At 45.4% G+C, this 25,504-nt stretch overlaps 1 protein-coding gene across 1 annotated transcript in view; it reads right to left on the bottom strand.

Moving 5' to 3' along the window:
• Positions 1-25,504, bottom strand: part of MED12L (mediator complex subunit 12L) — a 692,480-nt gene that overhangs the window by 21,425 nt on the left and 645,551 nt on the right. Inside the window, exons 39-42 of the mRNA XM_040429951.1 lie at positions 24,422-24,502; positions 16,228-16,445; positions 13,476-13,632; positions 1,423-1,485 (exon numbers count right to left, since the gene is read on the bottom strand). Of these exons, the coding sequence (XP_040285885.1) occupies positions 1,423-1,485; positions 13,476-13,632; positions 16,228-16,445; positions 24,422-24,502 (519 nt within the window). The remainder of the gene's footprint in view (positions 1-1,422; positions 1,486-13,475; positions 13,633-16,227; positions 16,446-24,421; positions 24,503-25,504) is intronic.

Here is a 25,504-nt window from a genome sequence, read left to right as displayed (position 1 = left end):
GCTGCCTGGCAGCCCTGATCTCTTACAGGGGGCCGTGATCAGCACAATTAACCCCTTCAGGTGCCGCACCTGAAGGGGTTAATTGTGCTGATCACGGCCCCCTGTAAGAGATCGGGTGCTGCCAGGCAGCAGGGGGCAGTCTTGTACACAGTTTGTAGTGTATTCTAACTAGAAGCGTCCCCATCACCATGGGAACGCTTCTGTGTTAGAATATACTGTCGGTTCTGAGTTTTCACGAAGTGAAAACTCAGCTTTGAAAAAGCTTTTATACAGACGGATCTTCGGATCCGTCTGTATAAAAACTAACCTACGGCCACGGATCACGGACACGGATGCCAATCTTGTGTGCATCAGTGTTCTTTCACGGACCCATTGACTTGAATGGGTCCGTGAACCGTTGGCCGTGAAAAAAATAGGACAGGTCATATTTTTTTCACGGCCAGGAAACACGGATCACGGATGCGGCTGCAAAACGGTGCATTTTCCGATTTTTCCACGGACCCATTGAAAGTCAATGGGTCCGTGAAAAAAAGCGGAAAACGGCACAACGGCCACGGGTGCACACAACGTTCGTGTGCAGGAGGCCTAAGGCATTGTTCACCCTGACACACAGCATTATCCCCTTGCAGTGTGAGATGCATGCAGCTGATTAGTCCAGGTGAGGCAGAGCTGCAGTTAACAGAGTGTTTTTAGTTTCTTTAGTATAACTATTTTGTGTTATGTATCTTAAATAGATGGTAAGCTCCTCTGTGTTGAGGTATGTTTCATTTGTAACATTTGTTTTTGGAAATGTAAAATGTGTGTGTATCCCTTTAAGATTGTGAACCTGAGTTTTGTGTATTTAAAAGCACCTGTGCTAATGTGCTGGGGATCCATCTTCAGTTCAGAGTGTTAGGCCGAATGCACACGGTGAGCGGTCCGTGGTAACACGGCCTGGATTCCGGTTGAGAGCAGGAGCGCACGGCGTCATTGGTTGCTATGACGCCGTGCGCTTCATGCCGCCGCTGCACTACAGTAATACACTCGTATAATCTATACGAGTGTGAAACACGGCCGTGTGCATTCGGCCTTAGATGGACACTGGGGGAGCTACTTGCTACCAAGGTAGTTGCAAAGACCCATGAGGATCATTTATTTCGCTGTTATTTTGCCTTGTTTTTCTATTGCTTTATTTTTGCTCAAAATAAATATGAGCGTTGCTTTTGCCAAGAACTGAGTTCAACAATGGGAAAGTGTAAAAATTGTGGAAAATATTAATTCACCATCTAGTATGGTGTCTACACACAGAAACAAGTGCAGGTTTTGCTGGTATTTTACTATGCCTAATGGGCTCTACTTTTTTATGTATCTGTGTTGTGAATACTTATATTTATTTATTTATTTACGTGCATACTTATTTATTTGTTAAACTTTTAGACATACCAGTGGCTGCTGCGGTTGCACTGCTTGAAGGCCCATGGCTTGCTGACTTTGCTGTTGTTGTAGCTGAAATACATAATACATAAAATTTCTGTGTATTCCTCTATAAAAGCCTATGATGTACCCTATATGAACCATATACAGTACTTTAGTCTATTTACTACACTCATTCAGCCATATTTATTTTATATGAAAACATTGAAGTATTGTCAAGGCTTTGTTCCATCGGACGTTCCATTATTCTGTTCCATCAGAGGAACAGAAAAACAGATTGCAAGGAGAGAGGAAAAAAAAACATCTGTCATGTGACAGCCACCAGTGGTGCCCAACAGACCTGTCTGACTATAAAGGGGTCCAGTTGGATTTCATCCATGATGTCATTTTACCAGACAAATTAGAGATGCATGCTGCACTGTTCTGTTCTGCATTTTTGAAATAATCTATGATGGAGGCTTTTAAAAAAATCTTCTACATCAGGGATATGCAGCCGACACGCTAGCTGCAGTGAAACTACAACTCCCAGCATGCATACTTGCTCTGCTCTTTTCAGAACTCTCATAGAAATCATTAGAGCATGCTGGGACACCTTCAAGGCATTTGAGAGTCTGCAAAATAGATTTGGGTTAAATAGCAGTAATTATTTCTTGTAAATTAAACTGAGGTGGATTTTTAAGAATGTTAGGAAAATCTATAAAAACGAGGGTTCTGCAGTATGTTTGGAAAGATTTTTTTTTACAAAAAGTAGTGGTTAGTCTCAAGTACAGTATATACAATAAACTAATAGGCGCACTGTTAAATAAAATACAGTGTAAAGCTAAGGCTCACTGGAGTGAGTGTACATAGATTACACAGAACACCTTATTTTTCACCGGCACCTCCACAACTGCACTGACAGGAGGGTGTCCCCGCTCCTAGGACAGGAAACAACGTAGGAGCAACAATTCAGAAAGGCCTCCTCCACCTTACCTCACCAGTTGTTGTTTCCTGTCCTCGGGTCGTAGGAGTGCTCCTGCAGTGCCAGGAAGATCTATTGCGCCCAGTCTGGATCTATTCCCCACGTGTTAGGAGGGCTGGTGCAGGAGACGGGTCCCCTGAGGTCACGTTCGCCGCCCTTTCCCGTCTCTGGAGTAAGCCCTGCTGGCAGGCATCCCCGGGCTTCACAAGTCCCGTGCGCATGTAAAAATCGCACAGGATTTCAGATCACCAGGCGAGATTCTCCTTCGGCAAGAGAATCTCGCGAGATTTCGGGCGCGTCACTTCCGGGTTAAAGGTGAGGAGCTGAGATGCCGGTGTTTTGTGACCGCAGCTGGCCATCCAGCTCTCATCTGGCATTAAGCATGCCTGCCTCAGAAGAAGATACCTCCAAGAAGCCTGGTGATCCTACCTCTGCCCATTGCCCGGTAAGCCTCCTCCCCCAAGGGAGAATTTTTTTTTATTATTATTTGTGCACAGATGTTTTTAGAACAATCACCTTTATATTGGGCACTTATGTTCACATCTGGTGAGGTGGTGGCCCTGGTTTTATTATGGTGTCTCATGGTATTATTACCCTATGTCTCCCTTTTAGGGCACTGAGACCATGACTCACAAGCCAGCCAGCGAAGTAGGTCGCAGAAAATGTGCCATTTGTAAAAAGTCCTTCGCTTCAAAGAGCAAGAAAGCTTTATGTCAAAAGTGCACAGAGAAGATAGTGTCTGAGGAATTGCCATCTCTCCTGGAGTCTATGAGAGCAATTATAAAGGAGGAAGTTAATTCCGCTGTTGATTTAAAAATGGCTTCTCAGTCACCACAGCCATCTACCTCACAGGGATCCCACACCTCTGATGTTCCCCTTGAATTTGATAAGGGAGAATTAGCTTATGACTCTGAATCAGCCTCTTCGGATGATGGCTCTGGCAGACCCCTATTTCTTCCAGAAGAGACTGACGGTCTATTAAAATCTATCCGTGTGACCATGCATATTGAGGATGTTAAAGAGGTCCACTCCATACAGGATCACATGTTTCAGGGGCTGGGAGAAAAACCTAGAAGGGTCTTCCCGATCCATAATAATATTAAAGCTTTAATATCGAGAGAATGGAAAGACCCTGAAAAAAGAACCACGGTCCCCAATTCCTTCAAAAGGAAATATCCCTTTGAAGAATCAGAAACAAATTTATGGGACAAAACACCTAAGGGGGACGCTCCAGTTGCCCGTATTTCGAAAAAATCTTCCCTCCCGTTTGAGGACATGGGACTTTTGAGGGATCCCATGGATAAGAAATCAGAGAGCATGTTTAAAAAAATCCTGGGAAACAAATACAGAAATGTTACATCCTAGCATTGCCTCTACCTGTACAGCCAGAACCCTCTCGGTCTGGCTAGATCAGTTGGAGGAACACATTGCAGCAGGTACCCCATGAAAAGAAATTCTGGCGTCCCTTCCCATGCTTAAGAAAGCATCCAACTTTTTAGCAGATGCCTCGGCTGACCTCGTCAGACTCTCAGCCAGGTCTGCCGCACTCTCCAATGCGGCTAGGAGGACAGTTTGGCTTCGCTCCTGGTCGGGAGACGCAGGCTCTAAGAGTCGACTGTGTTTTATCCCCTGTGAGGGAGACAGACTGTTTGGTTCAGGGTTAGACGATATCCTTGAAAAGGCATCTGATAAAAAGAAGGGGTTCCCTCTGGATCATTTCAGAATCAAAGAAAGACCAAGAGAGCGGACCCTAAAAAGAAAGAGGGTTCCAGGAAACGGCAACCTTCCAAAGGTAGGGGGGTAGGGGTTTCCTACTTAACCCCAAGAGTACTTCTCGCTCCACCCAATGACGCCAGATGTCCTGTAGAGGGAGATTGAGGGCTTTTTTTTCCAGCCTGGGAAAACATCTATACCTCCCCTTCTAAAGAAGGGTCTAAAACTCGAATTTACCTCCCTTCCGCCAGATCGATTTACAATAAACAATAGACTCTCCCCAAAGGGAAAACAACTTTGTCTAGAGTCAGAGGTATCCTCCCTAATAGAAAAGGGAGTACTCCTTCCTGTTCCAAAAGATCAATACGGGAAGGGGTTCTATTCTCCGGACTTCCTAATGCCGAAGCCAAATGTGTCCTTCCGACTAATAATAAACGTAAAATCCGTAAACAGATCAATCGTTTACAAAAGATTCAAAATGGAAACCATAAAATCAACAATAAACCTCCTTCCTCAAGACTGTCTGATGGCTACATTAGATTTACAAGATGCTTACTATCAGGTCCCAATATATCCACCCCATCAAAAATATCTAAGAATTGCAGTCTTTATAGGAGATGAATTGCGCCATTTCCAATTAAAGGCGCTTCTGTTCGGGCTTGCCTCAGCTCCAAGAGTATTTTCCAAAGTCATGTCCGACGTTATAAAATACCTACATCTCCAAAAGATGGACGATTTTTTGGTAGCGGCAAGCTCCAAAGAGATGCTTGAACTCCATCTCTCCCAGGTCCAAGACTGCTTTACCACTCTAGGGTGGATCATAAACTTCAAGAAGTCGGATCTGTCCCCGGAAAGAAGAAAAATCTTTCTCAGGGTTCTTCTGGACTCTCATCTTCTGATGTCCTTTTTACCGGCAGACAAGAAGGCGAAAATAATGCTGGAAGTCTCCAGATTCTTCTCCCAAAGGACAGCCACATTCAGGAATATAATGATGATCCTGGACCTTCTCACCTCCACGATTCCATCTGTCAGATGGGCTCAGAGCCACTTGGGTAATCCCAGTCTTTTCTCCTTTCCTCATGGAACGGAACGATATCTGCCCTGGAGAAGAAGGTTTACCTCCTGAGTGCGGTAAAAACATCTTTAAGGTGGTGGCAAGTACAGAAACACCTAGACACGGGGGTCTATTGGAGACAGAAGGACGTGATGCTAATTACCACAGATGCCAGTGGTTCAGGATGGGGAGGCCATGCGAACGGAAGGTACATACAGGGCGAATAGGGCCCAGACATGATAGATGCCTCGTCAAATGTAAGAGCTCATGGCCATCTTCAAGGTCATCACGTCTCTTCACACGCCTTCTTGCTCAAAGCACGTAAAAGTATTGTTTGACAATACTACGGTTGCCTACCTCAACAGGCAAGGGGGGACAAAGAGTCGCTCTTCAGCAGCCGTAGCTCGCGACTTTTTTCTGGGCAGAAAGAAACCTATTGTCCCTTTCGGCAGTTCATGTAAAAGGAGATCAAAATCTCGTGGCTGATTTTTTTTGAGCCGGACAACAGTCAAAGAAGGAGAATGGTCCTTAGATCCCCAAATATACAAAAAGATCTGCGAAAAATGGGGCTGTCCGGAAATAGACTTATTCGCCACAAGGTAAAACAAACAAACCATAAAGTTCTGCTCCCTCTCCGGGCAGGGCCAGCCGCTTTGGTTAGATGCCCTAGCCCAACCTTGGCCAAGCACTCTATTGTATGCCTTCCCCCCCTTCAGCCTAATACCAAGAACGCTGATGAAAATTGAGGAAGAAAGAGCTTGTGTCCCATGTGGCATCCAAACTTAAAACAACTGAACCTGACGGCCTGGAAATTGAACGGTCAGCGCTAAAAGAGAAAGGTCTGTCAGATGAGGTGGTTGCTACTCTCATGCTGAGCCGCAAACCAATCACCTCGAAAATATACCTAAGGACCTGGAAAGCCTTTCAGACCTTTTCAAAAAGTTCTCTTTATCCTGACATCCCTCAAATTCTAGAGTTCCTGCAAGCAGGTCTAAACAAAGGTCTTCGTCCTACCACTCTAAAGGTTCAGATATCTGCCCTCAGCATTGCAAGTAACTTTGGAGAAGAAAGGTCCCGGAGGCAATAGAGATCCTCTAAAAGCTCTTCTTTATTGTTCACATATGAAAAACGGACATAGCCACATCGTACACAGCATAAACGTTGACGCGTTTCGGGTTAGTACCCTTAGTCGTAACACTTTGCTATGTGTGACCCCACAATTTAAAGGAGTTGGAATGCTCCTCCCCCCAAAATCCAAGAGGGGAGGGAAGGAGCCTCCAACCCCATGGGCTATCACACAGTGCAACACACCTTTCGTTTAATACACCAATCACTAGTATAATTAGTAGCACTAGTGATTGGTGTATTAAACGAAAGGTGTGTTGCACTGTGTGATAGCCCATGGGGTTGGAGGCTCCTTCCCTCCCCTCTTGGATTTTGGGGGGAGGAGCATTGTGGGGTCACACATAGCAAAGTGTTACGACTAAGGGTACTAACCCGAAACGCGTCAACGTTTATACTGTGTACGATGTGGCTATGTCCGTTTTTCATATGTGAACAATAAAGAAGAGCTTTTAGAGGATCTCTATTGCCTCCGGGACCTTTCTTCTCCAAAGTTACTTGCAGCCTGCTACGGGAACACTCCCCTAGGGCCTCTGGAGCCGGGATTACATATTCCACCAGGAAGGTGAGCTGGACTAAGTTTTCTTATATCTGCCCTCAGCGCCTTTCTGGATTTGACTGGCCGATTCCCCTCTTATTAAACACTTTATCAAGGGGGCTACCAGAAAGATTCCGACTGTTCGTTCTATGGTTCCACTTTGGGATCTGAGTCTAGTCCTCTCAGTATTAATGGAGCCTCTATTTCAGGGGTACTCAACTAGTTTTATTAAAGGTCCACATACCAGGGTCTGCAGTCAGGTGAAGGTCCGAGCTGAACGCCAACAGTAAAGATGCCATGCGATCATGTGATCCATGCACGTGGGGCGCTCTGACGTTATAGTGGAGCGCCCCGGGTAAGTCCCAGAATTAGTAATGGCCACATTAGTGCCCCAGTAAGAATAATGTCCCCATTAGTGCCCCCAGTAAGAGTATTGCCCCCATTAGTGCCCCCCTTCTCTGCTTTTGCAAAAAAAATAAAAATATTAGCATTCACCTGGCTGCGGTGAACATTCGCTGCTGACTGCAATCTCAGGAGTGGTGCTCCAACGTGATGGCTTCTTGTAGGTCCTGTCCTGAGCTTCTAGTCAGCAGGGAGTGTTCTCCACAGCGTGAGCAAATGGAGGTGGAGGTACCGTAATACAGTGTTTCCCAACCAGTGTGCCTCCAGCTGTTGCAAAACTACAACTCCCAGCATGCCCGCACAGCCAAAGGCTGTCCAGGCATTCTGGGAGTTGTAGTTTTGCAACAGCTGGAGGCACACTGGTTGGGAAACACTGCCGTAATATATATTTTTTTTTACTAGCACAAGTAGCGGTGGAGGTAAAGGCTGTACTAATGGGCGTTCCATGATGGAAGCGCTCATTAGTAAGGGTACTTTCACACTTGCAGCAGGACGGATCCGACAGGCTGCTCAACCTGTCAGATCCATCTTGCCACTACTTCGCCGTGCCGCTGCTCTGTGCCCATCGACTATAATGGGGATGGGGGCAGAGTTACGGCGCAGCACGGTGAGAGGCCGCCAGACTAAAAGTACTACATGTCCGACTTTTTCGTCTGGCGGCCCCCTCAATATAATAAACATTGGTGGCGCAGTGCGCCCCCCCCCCCCCCCAAAATAATAAACATTGGTGGCGCAGTGCGCCCCCCTCAAAATAATAAACATTGGTGGCGCAGTGCGCCCCCCCTCAAAATAATAAACATTGGTGGCGCAGTGCGCCCCCCCTCAAAATAATGAACATTGGTGGCGCAGTGCGCCCCCCCTCAAAATAATAAACATTGGTGGCGCAGTGCGCCCCCCCATCACCCCAGTATAATAAACATTGGTGGCGCAGTGCGCCCCCCCTCAATATAATAAACATTGGTGGCGCAGTGTGCCCCCCAATATAATAAACATTGGTGGCGCAGTGTGCCCCCCAATATAATAAACATTGGTGGCGCAGTGTGCCCCCCCAATATAATAAACATTGGTGGCGCAGTGCGCCCCCCTCAATATAATAAACATTGGTGGCGCAGTGTGCCCCCCAACATAATAAACATTGGTGGCGCAGTGTGCCCCCCAATATAATAAACATTGGTGGCGCAGTGTGCCCCCCAATATAATAAACATTGGTGGCGCAGTGCGCCCCCCAACATAATAAACATTGGTGGCGCAGTGTGCCCCCCAACATAATAAACATTGGTGGCGCAGTGTGCCCCCCAACATAATAAACATTGGTGGCGCAGTGTGCCCCCCAATATAATAAACATTGGTGGTGCAGTGTGCCCCCCAATATAATAAACATTGGTGGCGCAGTGTGCCCTCCAATATAATAAACATTGGTGGCGCAGTGCGCCCCCCAACATAATAAACATTGGTGGCGCAGTGTGCCCCCCAACATAATAAACATTGGTGGCGCAGTGCGCCCCCCAACATAATAAACATTGGTGGCGCAGTGTGCCCCCCAACATAATAAACATTGGTGGCGCAGTGTGCCCCCCAACATAATAAACATTGGTGGCGCAGTGTGCCCCCCAATATAATAAACATTGGTGGCGCAGTGTGCCCCCCAATATAATAAACATTGGTGGCGCAGTGCGCCCCCCAACATAATAAACATTGGTGGCGCAGTGTGCCCCCCAACATAATAAACATTGGTGGCGCAGTGTGCCCTCCAATATAATAAACATTGGTGGCGCAGTGCTCCCCCCCTCAAAATAATAAACATTGGTGGCGCAGTGCGCCCCCCAATATAATAAACATTGGTGGCGCAGTGGGCAGTGCCAATGAGGGTTAAAAAATAATTTACTCACCTCCTCCAGTTGATCGATTAGCTGCCGGTCTCCAGTTCTTACTTCTTTCTTCAGGACCTGTGGTGACATCACTGAGCTCATCACATGATCCATCACCATGGTAATGGGCCATGTGATGAGCTCAGTGACGTCACCACAGGTCCTGAAGAAAGAAGTAAGAACAGGAGACCGGCAGTTAAGCGATCAACTGGAGGAGGTGAGTTAATTTTCTTTTATTATTTTTAACCCTCATTGGCACTTCCCACTGAGCCACCAATGTTTCTTATACTAGGGGGGGGGGGGCGCACTGCGCCACCAATGTTTCTTATACTGGGGTGTTGGGGGGGGGGCGCCGGAATCAAATACAGGAGGCGGGTGCCGGAATCAAATAGCCGGCACCCGACCTTTGTGACAGGGGGCTGCGATCAGCTACAATTAACCCCTCAGGTACCGCACCTGAAGGGTTAACTCAACTGCAGCTGATCGCAGCTCCCTGTCACAGAGGTCGGGTGCCGGCTATTTGATTCCGGCACCCGCCTCCTGTATTTGTATTACAGGTCGGTTTTCATCATTGGTGGCGCAGTGGCCACAGCCCCTCCCCTCCTCCTCCTGCCTCTTCTTATTGGCAGCGGCGGGGACAGCCGCAGCACAGGGGGCAGGGAGAGACTCCTCCTGTGCCCGCCGCTGTATTGAGCAGAGCTGCCAGAGTGTGCAGGAGGAGGAGCGCTACATGTGGAGGAAGCCCTGTCTCACTGCGCTGTGGGACAGGTGGAAGTGCGCCGGTAAGCTCCTCCTCCTGCACGGTACAGTGTGCAGGAGAGGAGGAGCGCTCTGAACGATGGCCGGGATCCGGACAACTGGCGGCCGCGGTCCGTATTTGGACCGCGGTCCGCCAGTTGAGTACCCCTGCTCTATTTGAACCGGTGGATTAAATCTCTCTAAAACTATTAACTTACAAGACACTATCCTTAGTGGCAATAACCACCACTAGAAGAATTGGGGAGATACAGGCCTTCTCCTGTAAGACGCCCTATTTATCTATTCTAGACGATCGTATAATTCTAAGGCACTGTCCCTCATTTCTTCCTAAAGTTATCTCCTCCTTCCATTGTGGTTAACAAATCTCGCTGCCATCCTTTTGCCCACATCCTTCCTCTGAAAAAGAGAAGAAATTTAATATCCTGGATGTAAGAAGATCTGTCTTGGCCTATCTAAAAGCTACAGAGGAGTTTAGACGATCGGACCAACTTTTCCCTCAACACCAGGGGGCCAATAAAAGAAAAGCCGCCAGCAAGTCTACCATAGCCAGGTGGATTCAGAATGTCATCTCCACTGCTTACATCAAGAAAGACCTTTTACCTCCTGTAGGAATAAGAGCCCACTCCACTAGGGCAGTTTCATCCTCCTGGGCAGAATCAGCCTCGGTCTCTTTAGACCAGATTTGTAAATCGGCCACCTGGGCAAGTCCCATGACTTTCTACAACCACTATAAACTAGATGTCCAAAAGAATCTGGACTTATCCTTTGAGCGTAGAGTTCTTGCCGTTGTTGTCCCGCCCTAGTAGATTACTCTGCTAATCCTCCTGTCAGTGCCGGGGAAAAGTATAAATTACTCTTACCGGTAATTGGATTTTCCAATAACCTCCACAACGGCACTGAGTTTTTCCCACCCAAATTGAAATGTATGTTTATTGATTTCCACCACATTGGAGCCACGGTTCTCCCAGGCCACTTTATGGTGACGCTGCATATGTTGATGCAGGGCCATGGTGCCAACATTGGTACCCTGGCCATGCTTCACCTTCTGCCCACAGATTCGGCAAATGGCCATGTTCACCTCCTCCGGCGGCTTAACAAAAAACTGCCACATCGCCGAGTAGGTGATTTTACCCCAACACTCTGCACTGACTGACTGCTACCACTGCTGCCGCTGTGAACCCCTGCACCACTACATTCCGGGCAGGTAGGCTCCTGCGAAGCGGGTGGTCTATCCTGGGCATGTTTGGCTCCCGACCTCCCACTGCTGCCACCCTGCTGACTCCCGGCCACGCTACCGACTTGCTGGCTCTGCCGCTGCCTCACGTGCAAGCTGCCACCCTCTTCTCCCGATGATGAAACCCCTTCGTCACCCGCCTCCCAATTGCGATCGGCTACATCTTCATCAAGTACTGTCTGCACGTCACTGATGTCCTCCTCAACGGTATCTGAGCCAGGAGCCTGACCGCTCGCAAAACACCTGCTCCCACACCACTCTCCTCATCACTACTTGCCCGCCTACTGGAGGAAGCGGCGGATGTCTCCTCCAGATCTTGGCTGGGCAGTAGCTACTGACTCTCCTCTAGTAGCTCGTCCTCGCTGTATAGTGGAGCTGAGCCCACAGCATATAATACTTCTCTGGCTGAGGGAACAGAAAAGGACAGAGGGAGGTTGAGGACACGTGAGGGCACAGGGCCTGCTCCCGGGCCATGCCAACTAAGGGTTGTGTTAGATGAACCCATCGACTCTTGGCTGGCGGTGTCTGATGTAGCTTGGGATGAAGAGGATGACCGAATCAACCATTCAAGAACCGCTGGGTTGCTGGTCAAGACGCGACCGCTAGATGACATCGGGAGCTCAGGCCTCTCGAAGTGACACCTGCTGCCACAGCCCCTTACTCTGCTGCGATCTGTGCCTGCGCCAGAAATATTTAGGCCTCTGCCCCTCCCCTGTGCAGGGCCTGTCACTTCTTTGTCTGACATACTGTTAGATCAAATAAGAAAATAAAAAGGAAATTAATACACCACAAAAAAGGCAGAAATTTTATCACTTCACCACACAACGGCAAATAATACTTTTTTCCCCACTTATACACGCCAAAAAGGCTTTAGAACATATAACTGCACCGCTGAACGGCAAATAATACTTTTTTTTTGCCACTAATACACGACAAAATAGGCTTTAGAACATATACTGTAACAGCACAGCGGAGCGGCAAATAATACATTTTTTTTAAGCCACTAATACACTACAAAAAGGGCTGTTATTTTCTCACTAATACACGTCAAAAAAGGCTTTAGAACATATAATTGCACAGCTGAACGGCAAATAATACTTTTTTTGCCACTAATACACGCCAAAACATTCTTTAGAACTTATAACTCCACCACTGAACAGCTAATAAGCCCTTTTTTCCCCCACTAATACATGCCAAAAAAGGCTATAGAACATATAACTGCACCTCAGAGGGTTAATAAGACCTATAAATATTTCCTAGTAATACACCCTGTTAATGGCTGTATCACACAGCACTTGCACCTCAATAAAAAGAACAGTTTGCTGGTATTACAGAGGTATCATCTATTGCAAACCTGAAAGCAGCAGTATAATTTGGATCCGCAGTCAGTGCAGCAAGGTGTAATAGGATTGTTTCTATTACCCAGGCTGTACACTCTCTTATTGGATCCTGTTCTGCTTCAATACTGTGGAATTCTTTCACCCTATCCTTTTTCCTACACTTCTAATGATCTTTCCCTGAACTTTTTTTTTTTCAAAATAAAAGTTTTCAAGTCTTTCCTAGTACTTTCCCTAGTGCCTGCTGACATCTCTCCCTGCACTAAGTACACTGGAAAATGGCTAAATCCATAATGGCTGAGGCTATTTATAGGGCTGTGACATCACAGAGTTCTTTCCTCCATGTCCCAGAGTTCTTTCCTCCATGTCCTTACATGTGCAGCAGCCATTTTAGGAAAAAATGTGAATCGTTACCACGAAGTGTGTGGAAATTCGGATTCGGTGCGAATCAATTTTTTCCACTTCGTCAACTTCGATTCGCTCATCTCTAATAATAACTTCATAAATCAATTTCTACTGTAAAAACCCATTTCCTGAACTTGGATTCAGTTCCAAGTGGTACTTTGGAAGTGAACCAAAGTTCGGGAAATGTTTTTTTACAGTAGTAATTGATCTATGAAGTTATTATGTAGTAATAACTTCGGCTCATAGGAGCAAATACATTCTAATACTGTACGGAGCGCTCGCTCCTTACAGTATTCAAACAAAGTTTTATGCAAATCGACTTTGGATATTTCATCCGAAGTCGATTCGCTCATTCCTAATAGTCACCATTCACAATAGGTGATATCACAGCTTATCTACTCCCTCCAGATCTCAGCATGGGTCACAGAGAATGCCTAGAAACTCTCCCATAGAAGTCAATGAGTTTCCCTCATCATTGTGTCTATGGCCTGTGATGACCACTGTAAAGAATATCTCTAAATGCTGTTAACAACACCTCAGGTATGATTTTTTACAAATCTGCAATAATAACATAACAATAGATTAGAATAAAAGGATATGCAACACTATCTGGTTTTAACTGCCAGAAAAACATTTCAGTGCCACAATCTGTCAATGTATAATTTCTACCTGTACAAGTCTCTGTTGGCAAATTTGCTGCTGTCTCTGTCTCAACTGCTCCTGGTTCTGCTGCACAGAACTAAGATTTGAATGTAAAACTTGTGCCGCTACTGGTTCCAGGCCTCCGCCGATCAAAGGGCTCTGCTGCAACGGCTGATGAGGAAACCTGAATGAGAAAAACATGCCTCGTAAATGTTATGATGAGATTTGTACGCCATAGATTTTAGCAGAATTTTTGTTGTTTGGTGTAGAACAGGTCTTGAGAGGATACTGCAAGCAGTTTCCAAGAAAGCTGTCATTTAATCTTTCTTTGCGTGCATTTGGAAAAATAGGGATGTTTTCAAAAGGGCCCTTTACACAGGCCGAGAATGCACCAGATAATCGCTAACGAAAGTTAAAAGGAATGCTTGCTAGCGATTATCTGACGGTGCAGGGGCGTTGCTAGGGTCTGAAGACATCCAGGGCATGAGCCCCAGTGAAGCCACGCCCTCATCACCATCGGGGGGGGGGGGCCTTCACAGTAGTTATAAACCCCTTTTAGGAGTCCCCCCTTCAGTGAATGGGGGACTGCTGAAAGGGGTTAATAACTACAGTGAAGGGCCTAGCCCCACAGATCATCCTAACCTATAATCAGCCTAATTTCAAATTAAGCAAACCCCCCAACTATAAACTAATCACAGATTGTGCTGCTGGGATGCCAGAATGAGTTGTAATCTGTGAAGGAACCCATCAACAAGTGTAGGAAGTTGGAACCTATCAACCCCCCTTGTAGTTGTTCCACTACTTGCAGGCTGCGCGGGCACAAGTTCAGAACTTCAGTCACTTCGGTCCACAATTCTGTTCTGCGGCGCGTGATCCCGCGAGACCCGTGACCTCCCACGGCTGGTCTCGTGGGATCACACGCCGCAGAAAAGAATTGCGGACCGAAGTGACTGAAGTTCTGAACTCATGCCCGCGCAGCCTGCAAGTAGCGGAACAAGTACAAGAGGGGTTGGGGGATGATCTGTGGGATTGCCCAGACGGCTAGGAATAGCCTCATAAAAATCAAACCAGCATAAACATTGGGGGCACTGGACAAAACATCCGGGGCTCCAGCCCCGAATGTTTTGACCTAACGACACCACTGTGGCTTATCCAAGACTAATACAGACCTCCCAGAGTGTCTGACCTACGGTGGTGATCATACTTACCTGGTCCCCGCCGTTGGGTTTGGTATATGTCGCTCCGGGGCCGCCTCTTTCTCTCCCTGCAGCACTGAAAACAGCACCTGTCTACAGGGAACAAGTGACCGATGCAGCCAATCACAGGCCACAGTGGTCACATGATGCAAGAGAAGCAGGTCACTGCTGCGGCCTGGGAATAGCTGCAGCGGTCACTGGTCCCCCTGTCAACGAATGTTGTTGTCAGTGATACAGGGAGAGGAAGAGCCAGCCCGGGAGAGACAGACACCGCACCCAGAGGTAGGGGCCAGCCAGGTAATTATGATCACCACCGTGGGTTGGCCACTCTGAGAGGTTTGTATTAATCTTCTATAACCCCTTTAATCCCCTGCTGTTTTCAGCATGGCTGCTCTGTGTCTGTCCTCTAGTTTGTGTATAACTGGCTGCTGCATTGACTGGCTTCAGCATTAATGTGCAGTATGAAGATACATCACCGCTGTATATAGTAGAGCAAAATACAGGACACTGCCTGATAGTTCGCCAGCCTCCCTCTATTAATCCCTTTAAAAGTAACCTTTATTGGATCATAATAAAGAAATGAAATGAAAACAGAACAAGCTAAATATATTAAAACCTCATTGCACCTGTGTCCTAATACTATCTAAATCAGGGGCTATTTGATAGCCTCATTCAGTAGGTTAGAGGGTCCTACTTGTTCCCCTCACTACCTATCAGTACATATTCAGTTTATCTAACAACTGGGCTCCGGAGCCCTAGTTGTTTGTGCAACAGTAGGACGTGGTGCTATTAAAATAGCAATTGATTAGCTACTGCCTGCCCCACATGTTTCGCTGCGCCAGCAGCGTCATCAGGGGACTTCAGACAATAGTGAGATTGTGCATGCTTAACCCCGCCCACTGCATCACCGCTGCAGCCATGTAAACACAGACTGGAGGTGAGGAATAAGGATGATGTGCTGGAAAAAGAGGAGCGTTATGTGGTGAGTCATATTTAGTTTTTTTTTTTAATTGACAAGTCTGACAATCAATTTACATAACACAAATTATACCTCTACTGTTTTAATTTAATCTAGGTAACAGCATTATAGACATTATCACAGATGTCATTCCTAATACTTTGTGAAATGAATCATCCTGTAAACCAGTACATTTCTGGGCTGTATACTGCGATAATCCATAAAGGAATGTGTAACCAGAAAGTGCACTATTTTTAGAACTTTTGATGTTTTTTTGTTTTGTTTTTTATTTCTATGTCATTATCTACGGTATATATATTTTTTTAAATCCTAAAATTATACAATTTCTTACACAGTGGCCACTAGGCCTAAAATATGTTAAGACTTCCTGTTCTTTGAGAGCAACCACCATGGGCCATGAACACAAAGGACAGAAGACGACCTCAGTGACTCCTATGGGAGAGTTTTCTAGACTACTATGCTCTGTGACCTGTGCAGTGGTCAGGAGGGAGTAGATAATAGTATTACACTATCTATATAGTATTACTTCTCATATCAATTCCTCTCAGCTTTCAAGATCTCTGCTTGCAGTCGGTCCTGATAATGCCTTCTTCACAAAACTTACCTTTGATTACTTGCCATTGGTTGTATGAAGGAAGCTCCTTGCTGCACATATCCAGAGGGCTGTTGATGAATCTGTCGCAGCCTTTCCATCAGAGCGGAACTAGGAGAAGCTGCGGTGGTTGCCCGCGAGTTATAACTGGGAGTAAGTAGTTCACCTCCACCATGGTGCTGCTGAACTGGCTCCTGAGTACTGTACATTGTGTACCCCTGTGGAACTGGCTGCAACAAAGCAAAATGAAGGCACTGATAAGAAAAATGGTACATTTATACTATGAAGGGTAGCATTGGCATCCCGTATAATATCAATGGAAGCAGCCACATTCTAATCATTACAGGCAGCCTACTTGAAAGGTTTCTGTCTTGTGCAGATACATTCTGAATCGGAACATGAAATACATTACAGTATGGAGGCTGATTCAATGTATTAATCCACAGTTCAAGCACAGTTAGTTCTCTATGAGCTGATGTGACTTCTGACATAGGAAAACTACAGTGCATTCAGAAAGTCTTCAGACCCCAGCCGGCGTGATGACGTAATCTCGCGCCGCACAGGATTTCGGCCGAGGTCTTCAAGCAAGATGGCGGCTGGCGGCCCCGTCGCGAGCAAATGGAGGAGGCGAGTTTTAATTTTTTTGTTCTTTATACTATTTCAGGTTAAATTGATTCGCTGACACAAAGCACGAGGGAATTCGGCTTCTAGGCGAATCAAATTTATCCTGAAATTCGGATCGAATTCCACTTTGTGGGATTCGATTCGCTCATCTCTAGTCACAACATAGCAAAATGTGAAAAAAGTGAGAGGGTCTGAAGACTTTCTGAATGCACTGTAGTTTTCTCATAATAAAGTTTGATTACATTTTTTTTTTATTGTTAATTTTACACTCAGATGCCGTGATCATGTATGAATGACGGGGGGCGGCACTATCGAAGCTCCCTGTCATTGCATCTGCTACTTACAAAAAAATGCGCTTCGTGACGAAGTCATTCGTCACGAAGTTAATTTTTGGGTGAAATTTGGCGAAGCAGTCGAATCAAACTTTTTAGAAATTCGCTCATCTCTAGTTGTGACCTTGTCCTAAAATAAATTTAAAAAAATCTAATTTTTCTCCATCATTCTGAACCCCATAATGAGAAAGAGAAAACAGAGGGACACATTTATTAAGACCGGCATTTTAGACGCCAGTCCTAATACGCCCTATACCTGGTGGGGAATCTGCTGGAGTTATGAAGAGGTGCCGGCCTCTACATCATTTTGGCAGATCCACCGCTGCTTCTAAGGGTTCCTTCAGACGGCCGTATGTGTTTTGCGGTCCGAAAATTGTGGATCTGCAAAACACAGATACTGGTCCGTGTGCGTTCCGCAATTTGCGGACTTCACATGGCCACCACTCTCATAGAAAATGCCTATTTTTGCAGACAAGAATAGGAGATGCTCTATATTTTGTTCCGCAGAACGGAACAATGGATACAGACAGCACACCGCATCTTTTGCGGTCCCATTGAAATTAATGTGTCCGCACCCGTTCCTCAAAAATGCGGAACGGGTGCGGAACGAAACATATGGCTGTCTGAATGAGCCTTAAATGTAAGCCAGCTTCCTAGCTTTCTTACATTTAGACCATTTTCTATACCGAAAACAGCCGTAAAAAATAGTAAATGAGACGAAACTGCTGGTCCGTCCCCTTCCCTGACGCGCCCACTTTTTTAGACCTGGTGTGAGCAGGGAGAAGTCGCAGATTACAGCGTAAATCACGCCCGATTAAGGTGTATTTCTGTATAATAAATGACCCCCAGAATGTTCAAAATCTTTGCAAATTTATTGAAAAGGAAAAACTAAAATCTTAGGGAACTTTCACACTTGCGTTAGAGGATTCTCTAGGATCTCGAAATCCTTATGCAAACAGATAGCATTAGTTTCTGGATCCGTCTGACAAATGCATTGAAATACCGGATCTGTCTCTCCGTTGTCATCCAGAAAAATGGATCCAGTATTTTTATTTTTTTGCATTTTTAAAGGTCTGCGCATGCGCAGACTGGGAGACCAGATACGGTTTTCCAGAACACTTGGTACCGGATCCGGCATTAATATATTTCAATACATTCCGGCAAGTGTTCTGGAATTTTGGCCGGAGAAAATACCGAATCATGCTTCGGTATTTTCTCAGACCAAATACCGTAAGAGGGACTGAACTGAAGACATCCTGATGCATCCTGAACGGAATGCTTCCCATTCAGAATGCATTAGGATAAAACTGAAACGTTTTTTTTCCAGTATTGAGCCCCTGTGATGGACCTCAATACCGGAAAACTTTAGCGCTAGTGTGAAAGTACCCTTAGTTGAAGCAGCTTTGGCAGGAATAATAGTCTCCTGTCTTCTTGGGTATAATAGCACAAGGTTTGCACATCTAGATTTGGGGAGTTTCTGCCATTTTGTTTTTCCATTTTTATACATTTGCAAATGTTTCTAAAATTCTGCTTTCACTTTGTCATAACGGAGTATTGTGTGCAGATTGATGGGGAAAACTTGATATTTTTATTTTATTTTAGCACAAGGCCACAACATATCAAAATGTGAAAGGGTCTGAAGATTTTCTGAATGCACTGTATGGAAAGAACACACACAAATACCTAATACAACAAGAATGATAAAAGTATAGATGGTAATAAGGTCTTAAAGGGGTATTATCATCTTATTGATCAGTCTTAATTTGAATCTTTTGCCCCACCTGAAAACTTTTTCCTATACATGTCATTAAAAATAACCAACCTTTCTATTTTAAAAAAATTTTTTGTATCAGTGTTGTTTATTGGCGCTGCCCATGGATACGGCCACATCTCGCCTGCCGCATCCATGGGCCGCGCCTGCGCACTTCATCGTCTGCGATCCTGTGGCCGGCCTGTTAATTTACTTGAGAGCGCGCACGTCTTTATCTCTTTCGGGCGGCCGCACATGCGCGGCCGTCCGAGCAGTTCGGGCAAGGCAGCGGAGTGTGCGGACGGACGTCGGAGGACCGGCATACTATTTCCTAATAGGCAAGTATAATTTCTACTCGCCCCACTAAATCCACCAACGATTATTGAATATGTGCCAATAAAGGTGTTCATTCTGAGTTCAAAGGGGACAGAAAACACTATTATTTTGAACAAAGGGGACACATTTATGTAATGCAATGACACAGAGGGGAAGACAAATTGAATAGGAGTGGCACAGGGGACAACTATATGGAATGTATGGACACAGGGGGCAACTATATGGAATGTAGGGACACAGGGGACAACTATATGGAATGTAGGGACACAGGGGACAACTATATGGAATGTAGGGACACAGGGGGCAACTATATGGAATGTAGGGACACAGGGGGCAACTATATGGAATTTAGGGACACAGGCGGCAACTATATGAAATGTAGGGACACAGGCGGCAACTATATGGAATGTAGGGACACAGGGGGCAACTATATGGAATGTAGGGACACAGGGGGCAACTATATGGAATGTAGGGGCACGGGGGCAAGTGTATGAAATGGAAGGACAAAGGGGGCAAGTGTATGAAATGGAAGGACAAAGGGGGCAACTGTATGGAATGTAGGGACACAGGGGGCAAATATATGGAATGTAGGGACACAGGGGACAACTATATGGAATGTAGGGACACAGGAGGCAACTATATGGAATTTAGGGACACAGGCGGCAACTATATGAAATGTAGGGACACAGGCGGCAACTATATGGAATGTAGGGACACGGGGGCAACTATATGGAATGTAGGGACACAGGGGGCAACTATATGGAATGTAGGGGCACGGGGGCAAGTGTATGAAATGGAAGGACAAAGGGGGCAACTGTATGGAATGTAGGGACACAGGGGGCAAATATATGGAATGTAGGAACACAGGGGGCAACTTTATGAAATGGATGGACACAGGGGGCAACTATATGAAATGGATGGACAAAGGGGGCAACTGTATGAAATGGATGGACAAAGGGGGCAACTGTATGAAATGGATGGACAAAGGGGGCAACTGTATGGAATGTAGGGACACAGGGGGCAGATGTAGCAGAGCTGAATAAGCTGCTGTTCAGCCACAGTACTAATGGTGAAGGAAATAGACGGATTTAGCAGAGATGTGTATGTGGCGGTTTAGAATCAATGCATGTGAAAGATAGAATCAGATGTAGCAAAGCTGAATAAGCTGCTTTTCAGCCACAGTACTAATGGTGAAGGAAATAGATGGATTTAGCAGAGATGTGTACGTGGCGGTTTAGAATCAATGCATGTGAAAGATAGAATCAGATGTAGCAGAGCTGAATAAGCTGCTTTTCAGCCACAGTACTAATGGTGAAGGAAATAGACGGATTTAGCAGAGATGTGTATGTGGCGGTTTAGAATCAATGCATGTGAAAGATAGAATCAGATGTAGCAGAGCTGAATAAGCTGCTGTTCAGCCACAGTACTAATCGTGAAGGAAATAGACGGATTTAGCAGAGATGTATATGTGGCGGTTTAGAATCAATGCAGGTGAAAGATAGAATCAGATGTAGCAGAGCTGAATAAGCTTCTGTTCCGCTACAGTACTAATGGTGAAGGAAATAGACAGATGTAACAGAGATGTATATGTGGTGGGTCAGCATCAATGCTGATGGAAGAGAGAAACAGATGTAGCAGAGCTGTATATGAGACTGTTGAGCCACAGTGCTGGTTGAAGAGATAAACAGACAGATGTAGCAGAGCTGTATATGAAGCTTTTCAGACACAGTGCTAGTGGGGGAGTAGAATAAAGATGTAGCAGAGCTGTATAGGAAGCCATTCAGCCAAAGTGATGTTAGGGGACTGGAGTAGCCACATGTAGCTGAGCTGTATATGCATCTATACAGATACATAGTGTAAGGTTTATACACAACTGGAGTACAGCTGTAATGGAAACAAATCTGCATCAGTGCTGGTGGGTGGGGGATGGTCGTGTTTTATGGGAGACAAAAGCACAGATTAGAAGTCTACTGGCTGACAATATTTTGAGCTAATGTATAATATGGAATTATATTTTTTGATAAACAAAATGGGTTTGTAAGAGATCAGACAGAGATTTTGTGTGTAAAACTGCAGAACAGCCACATGTTCCTGTACACTGAGCTCACTTATCACAGCTCTCTGATTCCCCAGCAGGGGGAGGGGCCTCACACACACTGCAGGCTGCCAGACTGATGACTCATAGTCTTCACATGAACTAGCAGGCAAGGACTGAGTTCTCAGTGTGATGTCATAAGGAGGCGTGGCCGGCACGTGAACAGCAGAGTGACTGCAGGTGAGGACGAATTAGCAAGATGAGAATACCCCTTTAAAGGGATCCTGTCCAACAAAACCGCTATGCCATCCACACAGCCTAAAGTAAGGGTAGTTTGTCTATATTCGTTGTTTTTAATAGCGTGCTCCTGTTGAAGGAAGTGTGATATTTAAATATATATGTATATATGCCCTGACATATATACATGTATATTGGCCCTTGACTGTGGGCCCGTCCAGGTGGGACCAGGGGATATACATGAAGATGTATGTAGGCCTCCTTGACAGGCATACATCTCTATGTATATATATATATGTATGGATGGGCTTATTATCCCGTGTGTGTGTGTATGCATATTTGTGGATGTGCCCCAAACATCCATGAATATGCATATACTTATAAATATAATTGTGTATATATATATGTGTATGGATGTGCCCCAAGCATCCATACACATATAGTATAGGAACAAGACGTGCCGCCCCCCCCCTCCTCATGCATCCCTGCAGGGGATGAGAAGATCTCCAGATGGCTGGACAATTATGTCCAGCCTCTGGTGACTTCAAAAGGCATGGGATCAATAGAGATCCGATGCCTTTTGGTATTTAACTATCCCCAACCATTGGGGATAGTTAACATAACAGAGAGAGGAACAAACGTCCCTCCCTCTGTTATCTGCACACCTCCGGCGCGATAATTATCGCGCCGCATGGTATGCAGACGTGTTACAGGCGGAGGATCAAAGGAACCCTCCGCCTGGAAGCGCGCTCCGGGATGCGCGGGCCGGCGCGGTGACGTCATATCACCGCGCCGGCCCACGTGTTCTGGCCGGCGGCGCGCACGTGCACGTCCGGACGTGCGGCCTCGGGAGCGAGCGCCGCCAAACTTAAATAGTCAGGCGGCGCTACGCTGAGGCACTTCTGTACAGAGCCCCAGCCGGAGAGGATCATCCCTGGACGAACGAGCAACCCCTGGACAACGAGCATTATACCTAAGTACCCCTCTGATACCCCCCTATTACTATATACCCCATTACTCTCACTCCCTATATACCCCACTACTCTCACCCTCACTGTATACCCCATTACTCTCACTCCCTATATACCCCACTATATACCCCACTACTCTCACTCCCTATATACCCCACTACTCTCAATATATACCCCCCTACTATATACCCCACTACTCTCACTCCCTATATACCCCACTATATACCCCATTACTCTCACTCCCTATATACCCCACTACTCTCAATATATACCCCCCTACTATATACCCCACTACTCTCACTCCCTATATACCCCACTATATACCCCATTACTCTCACTCCCTATATACCCCACTATATACCCCACTACTCTCACTCCCTATATACCCCACTACTATATACCCCACTACTCTCACTCACTATAAACCCTACCCTATATACCCCTGGTAACCTTCTATATACCCCTGGTAACCTTACCCTATATACCCCTGGTAACCCTAACCCTACCCTATATACCCCTGGTAACCCTACCCTATATACCCCTGGTACCCTACCCTATATACCCCTGGTAACCCTATCCTATATACCCCTGGTAACCTTACCCTATATACCCCTGGTAACCCTAACCTATATACCCCTGGTACCCTACCCCTTATTACCCCTGATAATCCAACACCCCTAGTAATCCCTTCCCTGATTTACCCTAATCACCTCCCGCGGTATATTTATGCTTTATGGTTGGCTTACACTCTAGTAAGACCACCGTCAACCTTCGTCTACCCCATAGGGATAGTTTATAGTACTAGGTGGGTGGGCTGTTAATATTGAATGTGTGTATCATATAGTTAGTTTGTGGGTGGAATTGGGAATGTGTAGTGTAGTTGAGTACTGTATAATTAGTGCTGTATTGTAAATGTATTGCGTAGTGTATTGTTAATAAATACTGTTATATTTGTATCCGTCGGTAACGTGTAGTTATTGGCGATAGTTAGTTAGTAAGGCGCATGCAGCTAGTGTAGCGATCAGTGTAAGGCATAGTGAAGGTATTGTTATTATTATATAAAGGTATAAATAGGCGGAGTTATCAATAGACGGCTCCTCCTATTTATGAATATTAAGTATCAATATTTGCATAAATATTGGTGATTAATATTCCCCCTTTACAGCTCCACACGTGTGAAAATATTGCCCTCAAAGTGCACAAGCCTTATGCAAGTAGCTGATCTGCATCTGTATTCCTGCCACTCCAACATTTTCCAACGTTGATTAGTGTTGTGCCTAATACCGCAGCACAGTAAGGCAAGTCTCCTTGACCCATGTGTACCGTACATGCTCCAGACATACTAACCCTATGAGCGCCTTTTTCTGCTCTACTGCTACAGTTGCTTCCGTATTGGAAATGTTTGAGGCTGTTGTGTACATATTGCTATGATCTACCCTACTGTAAAATTCTGTGTCTGTGCCATTTCTATCTATGACTCACCTGTGCCACACATACACATATGGGGGCATTGTTTATACCGCTGGCCACAACACTACAGACAGACGACCTTGCAGATGTTGTATATGTCATGCTATGAAGAACCTCTGAGATGTATGAGATGGGACCCCAGAAAAGTTTGAGGTCCCAACCAGTCTAAACAACAACTGGCTATAGATTCTATATAATAACCCTATACAATATGTTCTTCAGCTAGGAGATCCATCATTCTTTGTCACATGGCCACTGTATAAGCATTTATAGTCGACAGACAATTGCAGTATTTTATGTTACTGGTAGTAGCATGTTCTTGAATTTAGTATATAGAAATAATATACCCAAGAGATTACAAATGCATCTACTGGAATCCACTAGATTACAGAATCCAAATTCTATCTAATGCATTAGCAATACTTGGTGCCAGTAGTAGTAGCGACAGTACCTGCGCTTGCTGAATGCCTGGGTATGCTTGGGAAGGTCGTATTTGTTGAGAAAATAGAGCAGCCTGTTCCATTGTTTGACCCTATATAGAAAAAAGAAGGACATTTTAAGTTATCATTAGAGTTGAGAGAACCCGAACTGTAAAGTTCGGGTTCGTACCGAACTTTAGTTTTTTCGGCACCCGAACCCGAACATTTCCGTAAAAGTTCTGGTTCGGTGTTCGGCGCTTTCTTGGCGCTTTTTGAAAGGCTGCACAGCAGCCAATCAACAAGCGTCATACTACTTGCCCCAAAAGGCCATCACAGCCATGCCTACTATTGGCATGGCTGTGATCGGCCAACTGCAGCATGTGAACCAGCTGGAGTCACGTAACGCCGCCCGTCACTCTGCTCGGATTAGTGTAGGGAGAGGCTGCAGCTGCTGTGAGGGAGAGATCAGGGAGAAATATTATCAAGAACTGCCTTTTTACTCAGCAATCTACAGCAAATGTGTTTTGTGGGTGCAGTGCACAATTTTTTTAAGCCTGCACTGAGCCAACTACTGCTGAAAACAAACTTTTTTTTACTTCAGTTAGTCAATATCAATACATAATCGGCAGCCATTATATGCAACGATAGTGCACCAGCATAGGCTATCTGCATGTCTGCTAGTCCAGAAATACAGCGTTTTGCTTACTGTGCTTAAAAAAACTTTTTTTCATATATTGCACATCTGTGATTACACTTGCATAGGTGACTGTCACATTTAGGCCACAAATAAGGCTTTTAGGATACTGTGGTGAAAAATCCCTCTAATATACTGCACATCTGGGATTACAAGTGCATAAGGGACTGTCACATTTAGGCCACAAATATTGCTATTAGGTTACTGTTGTTAAAAAAACAATTTTTTCATATACTGCACATCTGTGATTTCACTTGCATAGGTGACTGTCACATTTAGGCCACAAATACGGCTATTATGTTACTGTTGTTAAAAAAAAACTTTTTTTCATATACTGCACATCTGTGATTACATTGCATAGGTGATTGTCACATTTTGGCCACAAATACGGCTATTAGGATACTGTGGTGAAAAATCCCTC

The sequence above is a fragment of the Bufo bufo genome, chromosome 4 (assembly GCF_905171765.1).
Source record: "Bufo bufo chromosome 4, aBufBuf1.1, whole genome shotgun sequence".
In the NCBI taxonomy this organism is placed as follows: Eukaryota; Metazoa; Chordata; class Amphibia; order Anura; family Bufonidae; genus Bufo; species Bufo bufo.
The sequence above is the reverse complement of the archived record's forward strand: the minus strand, read 5'-3'. Positions and strand labels throughout refer to the sequence as shown.